Here is an 18,241-nt window from a genome sequence, read left to right on the forward strand (position 1 = left end):
TGCACATAGGATTTATATAAGATGCATATGCATATATGCATTTCATAGATACATATCTTTACTTCATGCATTTAAAGTTGAGATTCAAGATTTGAGATGCTAATTCGTTAAATGGAAAAAAAATTGACGATGATGTGGAGAAAATTAACTTTATTGTTTTAGCTGACATAGCAAATTTATTTGCGAGTCCTGATGCAACCGTTTCGTCAATTAGTTGCCAACATCGCGAATGACGAAGAGTAATTCTGTTCTCTGGCACCGGATGACAATAATCGCGCGAGCAGCAGCAAAGATGAAGCGTTTGAATGTCGGGAGTCAAAGACAAAGTGACTATTACGCGCGTGGAAAGCACCGGTGAATTATTCAGGGCGTTCTTCTGTTATGCACACAGAAAAGAGGTAGAACAAAGAACTGTGATACATCAATATCTTGAAAGTAAAATGACATATTTTACGGTTTACATACAGTATAATTGTTGTGTAGACGTTTTCGAGAAATAGGGCAATAACGTATCCGTTTGTCGAAACGTGAAATAACATTGTTCGCTTTAATTACATAGCAATAATATAATTGGGAGAAAATACACAAGGAAACCAATCAGTGAATTTAGTGCAAATTCATCAAATGGAATTTTTGAAATGAAACATAGTACCTGTGGTAATGACTTGGCAAAAAAATGCTACGGACAAAAAGGCACGAAAGGAAAAAGCATGTGCACGCGATGAACCGGCATGACGACGGACCGATAGCTTTGAAAAGCGAGGGGCCTTGGGGCGGATCGCACGAAAACGATGACGCGCAGGCGAGTATCATCGATTTGATATCGTAACTCGTTCGCCTCCAAGTAATGGCGCAGTGCGGTAAATTCGCGAAGGAACAACAAGCTTTTAGTTTGACTCGACAGAAATAAGCAATCCTATTTTATCGTCGCCGAAAGGCGATAGCGATGATCGTCCATCGTTCGATTTATCGCTCGTATCTAGTCATCATTCGTCCGATTCACCGAGGCAAACTAGATGATCACACATTTAACACTGTCCATTTAACAATTTCTCGATATTCATGATAAGTTAATAGTCAATGGTTTCATTAAGTGAAAAATAAAAATTAATTGACTTGAAGAGTTATATATATAAATACTAAAAATTATAGTTATAATAAAAATAATCTTATATTTGTAAAAAAGAAGATAAGAATACACAAATGATTAAAAAAAAAGTTTTGATATCCTTTTGAAAAAAATAAAAAACTTTATTTTCATATTATTTGTCAATTAAGTTTTTATATTGCTTAACTAAACATGAAAGTTGAAAACTTTTTTTTTTGTAATACAGAACATTATTTATATAGCATTTAGCCGGCATTTGACTTTCGCTCTATAATTTTGCACCCCTCGCTCGATCGCGTCTCTCTCTCTTTCTCTCTCTCTCTCGTTTAGCCAATTGAAAGACAACAACAAAATGACAGGCTACACAAACACGTGCGCGTGGCACGAATTAATTAAAACACAGCAGGACGAGACGCGGCGTCGCATCGGCGCTGACTCACGGTGTTCCTTTCGTGATAAAGGACAGGGAAGCGTCGTTATTAATCCGCGTAAAATTAATGTCTGCTTATAATGAATTTCAACTTCGTTCCGGGAAAGCCACCGTAACGCGGAGGGCCATTCTGTCTCTCTCTCTCTCTCTCTCTCGCACTCGATGCAACGCCCGAAACGCGGACACTGCATAAATTAAAGATACCTCGGCGTGCTCTCGGTTCGCAAGAAGTTTTAACGATAGCGCTTTTTTAGGTGCGTTATTATGTCGCGCTCTTAGATAAGTCAGTATTAAAATAGAACACCAGGCGTTTCTACATTCTCTTGTCATTCCTATATGCGCACTTTCTCTTCATGCGCACGTCCTTTATGTGAAGATATTGTACTTTATGATGTGCTCTTATTCCTAGATTTAGTATGTTATAACACGCATATTCATAGCGACCTTATTAAAAATTTTACAGTTCCACATTTTCCGACATGAAATATGATAAGAAAAATGTGGAATAGAAGATGACTTGGAGTTTCGTGATTGCATGGGCTTGCTAGATTGTGCAAAGTTTGATAATAAATCCTGATCGATAGTAGACAATGTCCATAAATTCAACCACGAAGCAGATTGCGTGATTTCGTGCTAAAATGTAGGTAATATTATTAGATCTTCTACGAATAGAGATAGAAATTTTTATTTTCAAGAAGGATTTGTGAAACCTTAGTATGAAACTTATAGATGACTACTAATTTTCTATCTCTAGGAACATTATTTCTCACAGTGCCATGCTAGATAGATTTAGGATAATTGTACAAAAATTATACAAAATCAGGAAGATAAATTAGTATAGCTATTCACAAAGTACGCAAATGTATTATTTTTTTATCGGCTTTGAATAAATTATATAATAATTAAAATAAATAATATAAATAAAATAAATAATTAAAATAATACTTAATAATAATAATAATAATAATAATAATAAATAAATAATTAAAATAAAATTTGGTCCTGTATATTTATGTGTGCACGTAAACCCTGTAAATTTAATAAAGACTCTGTTACGAAAACTCTGTTGTGCAGAAAACAAAATAATATAACGGACAAATAAGAGCCGCCGCGCGCAAACGATCATTGACGCAATTAAATTAATCATATAATTATAATTAGAATATTTGATATAACGTAGACGTTTCGGTTTTTCTTCAGACCATCTTTAGTATAGAAATTGAAATAATTTGAGAAATAACGTACATATGTCAATAATAATATCTAGTCGGAATGGATTAATCTCAATGAGTTATATATATATCAGTACAGTTTTTAATATCTGCTCTTTAGTATGTGTTAATCTTCATAGATGAACGTCATCTTGTTGAATGACGATTATTCCCATTTAATTCCAATTATTTAGACATACGTATATTATTTCTCAGATTATCTATTTTCATTTCTGTACTAAAGATGGTCCAAAGAAGGATTGAAACGTCTGTTATATTAAATATTTTAATTATAATTGTATCAGTAATTTAATTACGTTGACTATCGTTTACATATGGCTTTTATTATATTTTCTCGTCATATTAAATGTAAACTCTATATATAATAAATTTTAAATATTTATTCGTATTCATAATTTATATTATAATTATTTTAGAAATATTATTAAATTTATAAAAAGGAATAAAGATATTTTTAATAAATTACTGAGAAAATATTTTTAAATGAATGTTTGCATTAACAGAAAATTGTAGAATAAACTTATATTGTTTTACTTGTATTGTTTTACTTTATTTTTACCAGGTTAAAAGTATAGTACGGGAAGGCTGTCAACAGAAGTTACAAGCGAAATTAGCTTGTCATATCCTTAGAAATAGCATTTCCCACATTGTCTAATGCAAGAACAACATAACCCGTACTAACGTGGTAATACATAGTCCGCGCGAAACGTGTCTCTTAATGTCATTTAGAGCAAGAACAGGTAGTTTCTAGGGTTACATTGACTGATAAAGTGGCATTGTTCACGTAAGTTACTAATCCAGTGAGATTGTGTGGCTCGTGTAAAGAAATATTATTTGTTTTCTTAACGAAGATGAAGATTAGTAATAAGATGAAAAAGTCAACAACAAACAAGGTGTATATATTTATATATATATATATATATATATATATATATATATATATATATCTAAGAATAATGTAGAAAATAAAATGTCTTACGACCTCAATTTTAATGATATAAATAGTTTAATTAATTTTAATATGTTCTGTAGCAAAATATCGATTTTTCTATAATAACTAATCTAAAATACTATTAGACACGCGCATGCACACACACGTTTCCTTAAATTATTTTTATTAAAAAATAAAACTTTTACAGAAACAGTGAAGCTCTCTTTTTCTTATAATTTTACTGTATTACAAGTTCATCATGATATTATTATAAAAAAAATAATCTAGTAAATTATTAAATATTCTCGACGCAAATTTCGATAGAATCGTTAAATCATCGTAAACGGAGAGCCTACGATATTCGTTGCCTTAAACTTAGCGAATTTCGTGAAGAGGTGACGGTTCTAGTGGCTATGCAAAGCCGAATCCTGATGCAATTAATTCTCGGGTTAAATCGAAGCACGATCCTCTCGATGGAATATAATCGCAGTCTCTCGGTCGGCGTCAGGACCAAAAGTGACTTGTCGAGAGCGAGCTGAGATCGCTTATCTGCCTTGAAGCCACGAATCGTGTAATTCAACGATCAATGCTGGAACATCAGAATTACACCAGAAATGAGGACGTTATTGTAGTGGAGGCGCGCTGTGAAACGAAAATCAGCAAGGCGCAATATTGCTGATCAGTCATCGTGTTGCCCGCGATTAAGCTGTAATTTAATCGGACATCTACGAGCTTTTTACTCGTCCGATGCAGCGATGCAATCGGGTCACTTCTCCTTCCGATCTACGGATAATAGTGCAACGTCGCATCGTTAACGCGGAAAGCGTTCGTTATTTCCCGTTTGTCCAGTTCCAATCGTGTCGACCCGTTGAATTTTATCCTCGAACGACGATCACGTAGACGAATAACCCTACGTGTACATTTTGCTTTGCACAAATTGCTGTCTATTGAACCAGTCGACGTTCCTACAGAATGTTATGTAAAAAAGAATATATTTAGAGAGAGAATTATATAACGAAGATTAACTGCAAAATATTGTGACTTCAGAAAAGAAGGGTGATTTTTTTCCAGATAATATGATTCACATTAGGTATTTGCAAATCACGATGGAAATTTTATATATAATTTATTATGTATAATTTATTTGTAGGATAGAATCAGGCTTCAGCTTGGAAATGCTAAGAAAACACTGCAGAATAAAGAGGATTGCATCGATTTTCACTGTAATACTCTAAAAACCACACACAATGCGTGTTACACTGGTGTTGTGGGCAGTTCTCCCTTATCTAATCCTCTTAAGGTGATCTCGAAATTCGGATTTGCCTCGGACCTACATCACTTCCAGCTTGCTTCTGACAGGGCATAACAATTTCCACCGAGATGAACATTACTAGTTTACCAGTTACTTTGTGAGCTATATGCAGAATCGAGAGGTAGATGCAAGTCCTTCTCTACTTATTTCTCCCCATCTCCAATTACGAAAGCTCGCACATTTCCGCAGAAAGTTTTGGTTTGCTCGACGTTTCTCATGTGCGCGTCGCTAGCTAAACTGTTTAGACATGTCCTAGGACGAGCGAAAACTTCGAAGTGACGTTCGAATTTTGGTACTTACGATGTCAAATAGACCATGTCGGAAACTCTAAAGGATCGACAGGTCAGCGAAAGGGGAAGACGATAGATGTTGCGGTTGCGGTCATAAAATGAAATTCATTTAGTCAGAAAGTTGAAACGACAGTATAATGTACGTACGTCGGTAATAATTGAGAAAGGAATCAATTTTTCAACGTGAATACTTTGTTTGTAACTCTGAGTTTATGATAAATTATTGATACTTGAATGTCAAGATATTCCATACTGTTTAAAGTTCATGAAAATCAATTTTAAATTAATCAGTTTGTTTTAACTGCATTAGTTTTTCATTTGGCAGTAAAATAAAACTTGTTATGTACTATATTAAAAATTCAATCTTTTTGTTGTTAATAAATAATAAGCTCTAAACACATATTTTTTTTTTTTATAGACATGCATTACTATGTCGAAACACGTATAAATACACAAATCTTTCTTTCCCTTTATTCTGTTTTATTCAACGCAAAAATATCTTCGTTTTATTCCACAGCGAATTAATATGTATATATGAAATTGTCATCTTACGAACTGTCTAGGGGTTACGTTTAAGAATACAAGAAACGTAAAACGAGAAAAGACTTGGCACGCTTGGAATGTTTTGTCTCTACAAATGTAGAGACAGATTAAATAATCTGGTACTAAAAATTTCAGCTTGTCTCTGCCTAGGAATTCTTGTTCTTAACCTTTTTGCTTTTCATTTCTGTCTTTCTGACAGCGACGGCGACGACGACAAAACGACGACAATGACGACAAAGTTAGATACCCCTATTAATTGTTGTATCTGCATATACTTATGTATATTACACATATATTCTAAGAATCTACATTAACAAAAAAAGGATTAAACTTATTGTTAAATTTCTATATGGCTATATGAAAATTTTTATTTACTTTTAACTGACGAGAATAGAAACCTGTTAGGAATATCAAAACAAGAATATTGAAACAAAAAGTGAAGATTTTAATTCCATATTCCATATAAAGATATTGATTTTACTCGCATATTATCTATCGAATTATATATATATATATTTAGAAGTTTAATTGTTAAGTATCATTCAACTCAAACTTTTATATATATATATATATAAGTTTGAATTGAAATACTTAACAATTAAACTTCTAAATATATATATAATTCGATAGATAATATGCGAGATAATATGCGATAATATATAAGTTTGAGTTGAAATACTTAACAATTTGCATAGAAAACAAAAGAATCACGAAATCATATGTCAATAAATGTATGAAATTAATTTGTTAATATAATATTTAACTGAATATATACATAATTATCAATTTTTTTCTCAAGTTATTTTTTATAATTATAAAAAATTATATTTTAAAAAATTCAAAGACTTTGCAAAGATTTTACGATATAAATTAAAATAAAAATTATAAATAAAAACCAATAGCAGAGAGCTAAGACAACAGATGTTAGAATGAGCAACAATATATTCAATCAAAATAAATTAAAATTACATTAACCCTATAAACGTTTTGATCTTTATCTTTAGGAGCATGCTCGTAAACATAATAATTAAAACATTACAGTATAAATTTCATATTGGTCGCGAATCGCTGAAAATAAAGGTCACAAAATATAAAATTAAAAATATAAACAATACCTGTGTTATAAATAACGAAAAACAGATAATTGTTATGTAAAAAACACAATAACATTAATACAGAAACGTAAAAATGAAAACCACATTTTATCATTAAACAGAGCAAACACGCATAAATGAAAAAGATTAAAAAGTGAATCGTCAAACATAAAAAATATAAATAAAATTATATAAATATCATTTGTGATATCAAACATATTTTTTTTTAATTATATAAGATTAATATTAATATTTCGAAACATATGATTCGTAAAAACTTATTTCTGGTTTTGGCTCATCGAGGATGGAAGAGAAAGAGAGAGAGAGAGATAGAAAATAGATGATAAATCGCGTGCGAAAGGTATTTTAATATAGTCTATCCTCTATTATTCGAGCATCTAGTATGATCTACTTCTAATCCTGTGGATCATTCAATCGCGGCACAATTTTCCAAGCTTTGTCGACCCTCGTCACTATTGAAAGGTCGACACGATACTTCTTCGCGAAAAGATCTGGTAGGTCGAGTAACTATAGTACCGCTTTTTTAATACTTCTATTGTGCGCTTGGCAGTAGGTCAAGAGATTTACCGATTTAGGCGTGAAAGAAAGCGCCTTGCATTTGAAAATCTTCTCCATTGAAGTCTGATTACATATCGGTAGCGAATAGTATTAAAGTAGCACTTGTTCAAGAGTTCCTGACGTGATCTAACTTGATCTAATTAGTAAAAATCATCACGATGGTCTTTTATTCATCTTTACAAGCTTTAAAAGTATTATAGAGAATAACACAAAAAACTAGAATATATTTATTTAAAAAGCGTGTAAAATATGTATTTTTCGTATATACCTTTGTAGTCGACTTTCCTCAGAATGGTCGAGAGATTGAAAAGCAAGGATGTATATGTATTTGTATAAATCTATTTCAACGTCAAAATATAATGTATTTGCGAACAAAGTCCTGGTTCGTTCCTCGGAGGTTCCAATGGTGACTAAGTGAATAAGTTCGGCGAAATAGAGGCCCAGATTCTCAATAACGCATAATTTATATACGGATTTAAGTCGCGAAAGCTCCCTTGGTCCAAATATTGGGCCAATCATCTACCGATTAGAAAGATTAGCAGGATTCGTCATCGGCGTGGGTGGAAGTCGACTTTAGCATATTACGCTCTTGACTTTTGATGCGATGACCCGAGAGCTTCGCCGTCCAAACAAATACGCGACCGTTACGATCGCTTCGCCTCTTATAATATACAGATAATAAATACAAATAATAAACGTACGACTACACTTTATTGAAATTTACATATATATTTTGAATTTTTAATTGATTGATGACATTTGATATTAATGAATCTTTAATTGATTAATCACATTTAGTTTTATAAATGAATATCGAAAATAAAATTATAAAATGTACAGAAAAGTATTTTAAGCATAACAATTTCATTTTAAAGGAGTTTTATATATTTATGTAAACATTGCGTATAAAAAGGTAAAATTTCTTTATAGATAAGGGAGTTATATTATATTCTAAAATATACTTATATATAAATGTATTTATTATTAAAAATCATTTCAAGATGCTTTCAACAGCATCTATTCAACAATATCAAAAGTATCTATTTTGTTCTTTTATTATCAGTACTATAATCGAACACTCGGGAAATCGTTGTCTCGCATTTCCAACGACGTCGCATCGATAGCACCCCTGGGCGACGACGTATACACTCGCAATTGACATTTATGTGATCTCATGCGAGCTCCTTCTCTCTTTTTCTGTTTCAGTCGCTGCTCTGAAGCTACTTCAAATAAATGTCCCGGCGTACATCCTCAGAGGCAAGACTGCGCTTCTGGAATGCAGGTGAGAATGTTCGCCATATAAGCTATACAAACGTCAACTGCTATCTATGCGCGCAAAGTAGTCATAATGTTGACAATTGTGCGTGCATTTTTGTCAGATTATCGTGATTTATCATGATCATGGTATCAAGATTTCATTCCATAATGATATAATTGCACTTTAAAAATGAAACCGCTAAATATCTTTATTTCTCTTAATATTAGCTCGGTTGAATATCGATTTAATATCGGTTTAATATTAATATCGCGTTAATATCGGCAGGTATATCGTGTCCGAACTCTATTATATTTGAATTATGCCATGATAAAGTAATAATGCATGGTTGTAATTTTTTAAAGCGATTATTTGATTATCGTTGTATTTGAAAATTTAGTTTGCAGTTGTGACAAAATAGAGAAATAGTTTGCCTATCTTTATATTTTATTTGTATTTCTATTATATCTTGTCTATTTATCAGGTTGGTCAAAAAGTCTTTTCGCCTTTTTGCATAAAATATGAAAAACTTTCTGAGTAACCTGATACATACCCAATAAATATATCGATAAATATCTAAAATCTTTCACTAGCTATATCAATATAAGAATCTCAAAGCTGTCTTTCAGAATTTTTGCAGAGTGATTTTGTTTATTCAAGCCAATAAGTTAACTTACAATTTTTCATTACTTTTATGACTTTCACAATTTTGTTTAGAATTTTTATTGCATAATATTATAAAAAAGAGAGAGAGAGAGAGAGAGAGAGAGAGAAAGAAATTTTTATTTTTATTACAAATTATAATTTATCTCTCATACATATTATGTAATATTGAATTAGAAAATAAATGTTATGCAATAATTAGCATTAATTAGTTTATAGAAAGAAATCACAAATGCATAATGTTTTATTAATGAAAACATGTGTTTAATTTATGATTATGCATATTTAAAAAGAAAAAGATTTTATGCTCTTCTAAGAAAATATTAAACAGTTGACCAACTCGTATTTATTATTTTTTACACTTTTCGCTTGATTTCTCTCTCAATAAAGCACTCAATTATGAAAATATCAGGAAGAATTTTGCTGTGAAAAGTCAAAGCTTCTTGCCTGCTTTTGTTCATAAAGCACGTAAACACGATCGTGTTAAACAGGCGCGCACCACCAAGATGTGTTCTGCGACTTATCGATCGATACACACTCTTATTTTATACGCAAGAGAGATAATGCGCATCTCGTTGAAACAAGACGCTACTTCAGCCTCATTACATAATTTCTGCATTCCTCCTCTCAGAGCACCTATTACCTTCCTTTCTCGCTCCGGCACGTCCTCCCTCATTATTCTCTCCAATTACAACATTCGATTTTACGGCGACCTAACAAAATCTCGTTCAGTAAACTTCGTTATTTCTGATATCTTTTTTAGATATTATTATTAGGATCGGTAAAAGTAATTTTGAACGATGAAAAAATATTTTTGGAGTAAAAAAAACTGTACAGGAGATTTATGTATATTTAAAGCAAGAAAAAAAATGAAAGAAATACATATGTGTCTTGTTTAATACATTAATAAAACATAAAAGGAAAATTTTGTAACGACTTTTTTAAATTATCGTCTTTACAATTTCAAAAAGGATAGAGAACGACTTTTATAAAAAAAGATAAAAATACATGTTATAAAGTTGGATTTAAAATCCTCCTTTTAGATTGTCAGGTTTTTGTAATTTGCACCAGTCATGATTACGTTAGTTTGCATTCAATAATTCAATCGTTTTACTCCATTAATCAAGTTATACCTACGTAAAGAGGGCTCCGAAGGCTAATTTGATCAGTTTTCGAATGACCAGGCTGTAGCAGGATCTCTCGCAATAGTGTTCCCACCGTGATATAACAACGATAAATGACCGGTTCAGCGGCGCAGGGCTCGCTAAATAATTCGTCGGGGTATACGGACCGCACAATAAAACCGAAGTATCGCGGCATAATCACTAATGTATATCAACCCGGTTCCAAGCCAGCGGGCGTGAATTCTCTATATGTATGCACAGCGCGTAGAGTGTGCGGTGTGCGGCGAAACCACTGTTCGTTCGTTACAACGCAAATGGTAGATCGTAATGAAGGACTAGACCTCCCAGCGGATAGTAGATTTTACACGTGCGCCGAAAGCGAAAAACTATACCATCATTGTTGCATCGACAGCGCGGATACGCGCGCGTACAAATTCCATTTCCATCCGGAATTATTAAGACCGCCGTGGTGCCGTAGAGAGAAAGATACGCGAGAAGATCGAAAGAAAAATGGAAGAGAAAAGCCAACGGGAAAATCCGGCGGGAAATGCGACCACAGAAGAGACAATATGAAGGAAGACGAAGCCGTTTCTCGCATTTACCCCGCAAAGGTAAATCGTGTAAGCGGAACTCATAAAGGCATCGGTAAGAAGCGAAGCAATAAAGTACGTATCGAGTTTGCGGTTAACGTTAAAGGAAAACGATAAATAAAATTACAAATAAAAGCTGACTAGAAAAAGGAGGGAGCAAGGAGAACGGGAGGTGAGAAAGAGGTGGGGAAGGGGATTGGGAAGGAGGTTGAGATGCTAGCCGGATCGAACAACGAAGAAATCTCGATACTTTTTCAGTCTCTTCGTACTTTATTTATTTATTCGCCGGAGTGCGGAGATGGGTCCGTACGGGAAAACTTCTCGCTCTATCTCCTACAGCGCTTCCCTCTTTCCCCCTCTACCTCATCTCTTGCCAGCGACTTTCTTCTTGTCGGAAAAAGATGCCCCCTCGACCCTTAACTCGACCACGAGAGTCGTAACTCTCGCGAGATTTCTCCGCGTAAGTTCTTCATGGACGCTTTGAACGACTACCGTACTGCCGCGCGATCGTTTTCTCTAATCTTCCGATCGGAATTCCATCGCTGACAGTGATGGCTGCTGTTGCTGCCGCGAATCTCGGTTGAGAGAGAAAAAAAAAAAAGAACGGACGAAAATGCAGAGAGCGAAAGAAACAGCGAACCGTTAGTCAGCAAAACTCGTTTCAGCAGAACGATTCGTCATCGAATATGGATGGAGAAAGAAGGAAGGAAACTAGAGGGAATATAGGAAAAAGAAAGAGAGAAGCGATTCGGGTCTCTTAAAGAAAAGAGAGTACCTTGAAGGTCTCCGCAGGGTCAGCCAACGACCATGGATTTTCTACTCCTTTGCGTGCTTCCCGAATATACATGACAGATCGATTTTACCCTTCGCAGTATTCGCGATACGAATGTACAATAGTTCGAACGTACCATTCGTACGGCTCGTGTATTCGATTCGCCGGTTCACCCGTATTTCAATGATAATAACAGAAATCATAATAATAAAATATTGAAAAATCAAACAATAGGGAAATTTACTAAACTTTTTATTTCTTATTTTTTTATTTACTTTTTATTTGCTTGTTCATTTAACGGAACATTTTAATATGGTATCCAATGTTCAGCGATCAATCTTTTTTTTCAAACATAATATATAGTTAAAGATCGTATAACATTATCATTATTCATGCAATTAGAATCAAGAATCATTAACTGCACTGATTGCCAACTGTCGATTTATAAACTTGCAACCTATATGCGTCAATATACTTTCATCCTTTCCAACCCTTGGGTCAGGACCAGCTTGGCTACCCAAGTCATCCGCTAGATGGATGGTAATTGCATACCCCAAGTTATCACGAAATCGAAGTTTCTTCCGGTAGGAAACAACAAGCTTCACGGAATCTCTATTAGGGAAGCTCGATCGAAGTGCCGCGTGGACGTATACACGTCTAGTCTGTGTAAGAGTCGTGTAGTCACCACATGTTAGTCGCACACGAACGTTCGCTCACACGAAACTGCGAAGTCACCTCGAGAGGAAGATAATTAAAGCGTAATTATATACTTTGGCAAGACAGAGACGAAAAGAGAAAGAGAGAGAGAGAGAGAGAGAGAGAGAGAGAGAGAGAGAGAGAGAGAGAGAGATGGGTGAAGGATAGGTGTAATGATATTTAGTCAACACGTCGTACGTAATTGATGCGGTACTTAATGATTATTACCAAGAATATTAGTGCGAGATATTGCTACTGTAAAAATGTTCTAGAAAAATTCTGTGTACTTTCATAATCTAATAAGAAAGTAGATTATGTATAGTGAAAAATATTGAACAGTTTAATGTGTTTGATAAAACATATTTTGCATCTTTTTTAAGAATGTTTAATGAAAAAAATTGGTGTATATAGAAAATTCTCTATTATACATTACTTATACATAATAAGCAGCTCAGTACCCATACACACACACACTTTTCATTTTTTTTACATTGACTTTTTTTTAACTTTTTCCTCTAAAAATTATTAAAAATATTAATCGATTAATTAAAAGCTAACAACAATTTTAAGAAAAATGTTAATAATAGATTTATAACGCGCATATTGACAAATTATGTTGCACATAATTTTTTTTGGCAAACTTTTTTTAGCAAATTTTGTGTATTATTTTAGATACAGAGAAATTAAAGGAAATGATATTCAGTACAAATTTTGTGTATTATTTTAGATACAGAGAAATTAAAGGAAATGATATTCAGTGATAATTATTAATATTAATATGATTATTAATTATGTAAATATGTAATTGAAAAAAGCAACAATTTTGAATACGAGAGAAGATTTTTAATAATAACATTTTTTCATATCAATTTTAAGTAAAAAAACTGTCATTTTTTGTTTTACTTAAAAATAGCAGAGTTTATTCCAAATTGACATGGAAAATATTGCTATTTAAAAGCATCTCTTATTCAAAAGTAGCTCTTCTTCTCTTCTATCTTATGTCAAAAGAGATCATCTTGATATATCTACAGAGCACCGAAATTTGAACTCGCAGATTTATCCCTGCATAGAATATGAATATCGTCGCTTTTATTTTATATTTAATGCCAAGATGTACATCGTCTGACTGGAGCTTCATAAATTCGGCTCCGCGGAGTAGTCTGCCATGCGTCGCAAGGAGCGAAACGCATGAAGAACGATGAGCTTGCCCGAAACTCGGCAAACCGTTCGGTAACACGTCGATTCGATGACCGAGCCGTGAGTTATTGGATTTCAAAGTTCAGAAGTAAAATTCGTCACATCGACCGCTGGCGAATCGGCAGTGTACGCGTGGCACGTACCGTCGAATTGACTATTGCACTTTGAAACTCAATAACTTACGAACGCGAACCAGGCGCGCGACTCTGCGATATTGAATTCAAACTTTTCTGTTATTCTTATATGACGGTCGATTTATCTTACTAGAAAACATTCTCTTTTAGACATCTGCGGTACTAAGATTCATGCCCGCGTAATTCTCAAAATATATTTTTGTTCAATTAGTTGCCCGAGATCCGTTTACAGCGTCTCATACATTTTAATATTTTGATATTTAATATATATATATATAAAATATTTATTATATTTTAAAAGAATTCATTTATTATGCATTTATATGGATAGCATGTTAATTTATGGATAACAGCGACGATATTCCGATAGGTTCGACAGAATTTATGCATTAAAGCATGACACGGATACTTGTTTTGCGCAAATTCCATAAAATATGGCATGCAGTGTCATTACATGTACGTCGCATGAGAAGCACTTTACGTTAATCTGTATCATACATATGTCGTGCACGCTCCCTGCAAATGTATCTTTATTTTTTAATATTATTTTTAAAGACATAAGCGCGAGGACAAAATAAATCTTTTTAATTAAAGAAAAACACAATGCAATGCGTTAAAAATATTTTTACAATTGTCGAAAATTCTCTAGTGACATTTTCCAGGATATTGTCGGTATTTTCGAACGCGATTGTTATTGCAATTAACATCTTTATCGCACGCAAAACACTCAAACGTTGTCGTATTGCATGGCGCGGTTTTCACAACGTTATTCGCCGCCAAACGGGTATCGTATTTGCTAGAGGAAACAATATGCTTCCCACGTAACGTCGTAAACGAGACTGTGAGAGCGCGCGAAGCGCCTGCAAATTGGAACACACGCTTTTTCCACCAGGTCTCGAGAAACCGTGGAGAAAGTAGACCGGAGCGTCGTTCTCTCCCTTCGATCGGCGACCCTCTCGCGCTTTTACCCTCTCGTCCTCTATCGCCGGGCGCTCCCTAGAGTACGTGGCTCGACGTCGCATCGACTATCGTATAAAACCGAGACACTTCAGCTTTTCAACCTGCTCTCGTCATTTTGCTACATTTTATAAGATATCCGTACCCCCTCACGCGCGTTATTGTACTTGTCTCCGCGGCACTTTCAGTTCGATGTTTTAAACGAACCCGGGGGAGAAGGGGCGAGAACAACGACGACTGCATCGCGAGCATTAATTGGATCCTACTCGACTCAGACAGCTGTCAAGGAACTCGTAATTGAATTTCTGAAACATTAATCCGACTGGCACGCCGATCCAGCAGCAGCGAATGAAATCTTGAGACAGCAATAAGAGAGAAAGTGAGAGATGGAAAGAGAAGAAAACAGGTGGAAGTAATCGCGCCCGGTTTTCTGTTCCTTCCTCTCCTAGCCTTTTTTATACTCTCTTCCCACGTCCAAAATTTACAGTAATCGAAAGTGTTTCGTTCCTTTACACAAAAATGAATAATTGAATAAGTGATTAATTTTATCAATTCAGGAAAAATTGAACCATCTTAGAATTTAAATAATCTGTAAAAATGCGTACAAGTAAAATCTTGACGTAAATTAATTGTTATACATAAGTATATTTTTATGGAAGACGCGTAATTTTTGAAATTTGTATTTTAGAGAATCGTTGAAATTATCTTTAATTAAACAAATCAATTTTCTATTAGTATTTTAATAAATTCTTTTATTTCTTCCAGACAAAGAGAAACACAATCTATACGATTGTTTTGTTTAGTAGTTGAACTGTCTTTTAAATTTTAAAGAAACTGTCTTAAGGAGAAGAAATCATATCTTTTGTTTTTTTGAAGTGCATCATGTTATTCCGCGTGAAATTGCTTTCACGACATTTTACACTATTCGCTCTTTTTCTAGGAAGAACAAAAATGTACTTTGTATTATGGCGCTACTTTGCAGCCTTATTTCTTGTGTTTTCCCTCGTAAGGGTTCTTGATCCTACACTTGGCTGTATTAAGGCGATGTACAATACAACAATGTTAAAAGTGACGAGCTAAAAAAGAGGGAATAAAAGAAAAAAAAATTCTTGGCTATATTTCTTTCGTCATGATTTTCACATTTTGGCACTTGACTTATTCTTTTATTACTTTTCATATTATTTTCATTATACCACCCAAGTGCGGATGGTGACAATGAACTACCGTATAAACTTTTTGAAATTACTTGTGTTAGTATATCGCTATCATATGAGTAGACTGAGACAGACAGAGAGAGAGAGAGGGGGGGGGGTAGAGGGAGGGAGGGAGGGTAGATTCTATTTATGACTAAATCATATATTATAATCTTTGTACTTCTTATGAAAAATTATTAATAAAGATTATTATTGATATTGAGGTCACAAAGGGATTCTATGTTTAAAATGCGATTAATATATTTTATTATGGGAAAAATAAGCATTTATCTTAAATTATATTATTATTATATTATAATATATAAATTTAATATATCGGATTAATTCAGTTTTCAATAATTTTGTGCTTTATTTCATATTCCCTCTAAAATAATTTCTTTTATCAAGTATGTGTTGACATAATGTAATTTGTATTGATTTGATACGTTTAATTTAACTGATGAGTTTCGTATCTTCAATGTGAAGATATACGAGTTTCTCTTGAGGAAACGACCGTATACTTAAGAGAGAAAATTATTTTGTCAGATGCAGAAATTTCCAGCGAGGAGAGATCTGTTGCGATATTGACGTTTCACTTCTCCAAATGGCAAAGATGTAACGAGGCTTCTAGATTTTCGCATAGATTTGCAAACTTGTACCTAATATTGCATGCTTAATTAGAACTTTTGAATCGTGATACATTAGGTGCGGATTCTTGGAAAAGGCTCTTGCAGAAAGACGCTGTCTCACGTTTACGTAACTGAGCTAAAAGATATCGGACGGAGTAATTTAGCGCTCATAACGATCGATACTGCGTTTAATTTACTTAATAGCTATTATCTAAGAATTTTTGATAAATATTTAAAAAAGGAATATTCTCTCTCGATTCGTACAAGATACACATATTTTTCTATATCTTGAGCGAAATGAAGGACTTAAAATGCATAAAGTATATCGAGATGAGAAAACCTCTTTTGCAGAGAAATTACCTCTTTTCCAAGAATTACTTGGAATATTTACCGAATCTTTCATCTTCAAATCATCACATATATTCAAATATGCACATCTAATATATAGATGTGTATACAAACTATTAACATTTAATTAATTAAATCACGAAGCATTGAGGAATTAGGTCAACAACATCGACTCATCGGACAATAAAGGATAATTTAAATAAATATAAACCATATTTGTATTGAATAAATTTAAAGCTTTTCTTATTTATTTAATAATAATCAATGTATCGGGAATCGTTATCAATTGCGAAGCGCATGGACACTTTAAATAGGATACTAAAGGGAGCGTCGAAATATCTTCGGTATACACATAAATCACAAATTAGTTTGCTCTCGTCAGCAATTCTCCGATCAGTTTATTCCACGTATTGCTACCTCTACAGCAGCAATTTCTCACCCGTATAATTCACCTCTCTAGAAGCGAAAATTATTCCTGACGCGCCCATGTCTAAATCGTCAACCCGTTCATTATCGATTCTCTACGTCGGAATTTCAGAAAGAATTAAATTAGTCTAGACTTTAAATGAGAATCGTATATGAATATGACACATTTTCCAATTTTTTTTTTGTAAAAAGTATTTTTATTTGGCTACTCATCCAATTTATCATCGATTTTTGTTAAGATGTATATAATTTAATAACGAGGAAATAACATTTACATTGAAATAATGATAATTAAATTTTTATGCGTGTAAATCAAATCAGATAATTATTATGGATACGGAAATCCTGCTTTAGCATCTATCATAGTGCAATGTATACATATGTTTTAAAATGAGAAACAGTACACGTGATACAATATCAATAAACCTTGATTACACTAATCGCGTATCCATTAGCGATAATATGTAGAAAATCATACGACCGAAATTATTGAGTATCGTCACGTCTGTGTACCAATCTGTTGTGTGGACGCGCATAAGTTGTCGCGAGATTGACAGCCTCATTTTAATTAATATCTCCAACATGTTTATTTAATACGACAAAGCTTTGAAGCCAGTATACCGCTAATTTGCCATTAGTTGAATTATTGGACGTTCCGCATTCGAACGGAGAATACGTGGCTAATCAAAGAGAACGTAAAATACTACTATCCTCTGAAATTTTAAAATTTTTCTGTTT

The 18,241-nt window shown here is 33.5% G+C and overlaps 1 protein-coding gene across 5 annotated transcripts in view; it reads left to right on the plus strand.

Moving 5' to 3' along the window:
• Positions 1-18,241, plus strand: part of LOC140666320 (cell adhesion molecule 1-like) — a 90,173-nt gene that overhangs the window by 32,053 nt on the left and 39,879 nt on the right. For all 5 annotated transcript variants that reach the window (XM_072893370.1, XM_072893368.1, XM_072893367.1 and 2 more), the window contains one exon: positions 8,726-8,801. In XM_072893370.1, the coding sequence (XP_072749471.1) occupies positions 8,726-8,801 (76 nt within the window). The remainder of the gene's footprint in view (positions 1-8,725; positions 8,802-18,241) is intronic.

The sequence above is a fragment of the Anoplolepis gracilipes genome, chromosome 5 (genome assembly GCF_047496725.1).
Source record: "Anoplolepis gracilipes chromosome 5, ASM4749672v1, whole genome shotgun sequence".
Classification (NCBI taxonomy): Eukaryota; Metazoa; Arthropoda; class Insecta; order Hymenoptera; family Formicidae; genus Anoplolepis; species Anoplolepis gracilipes.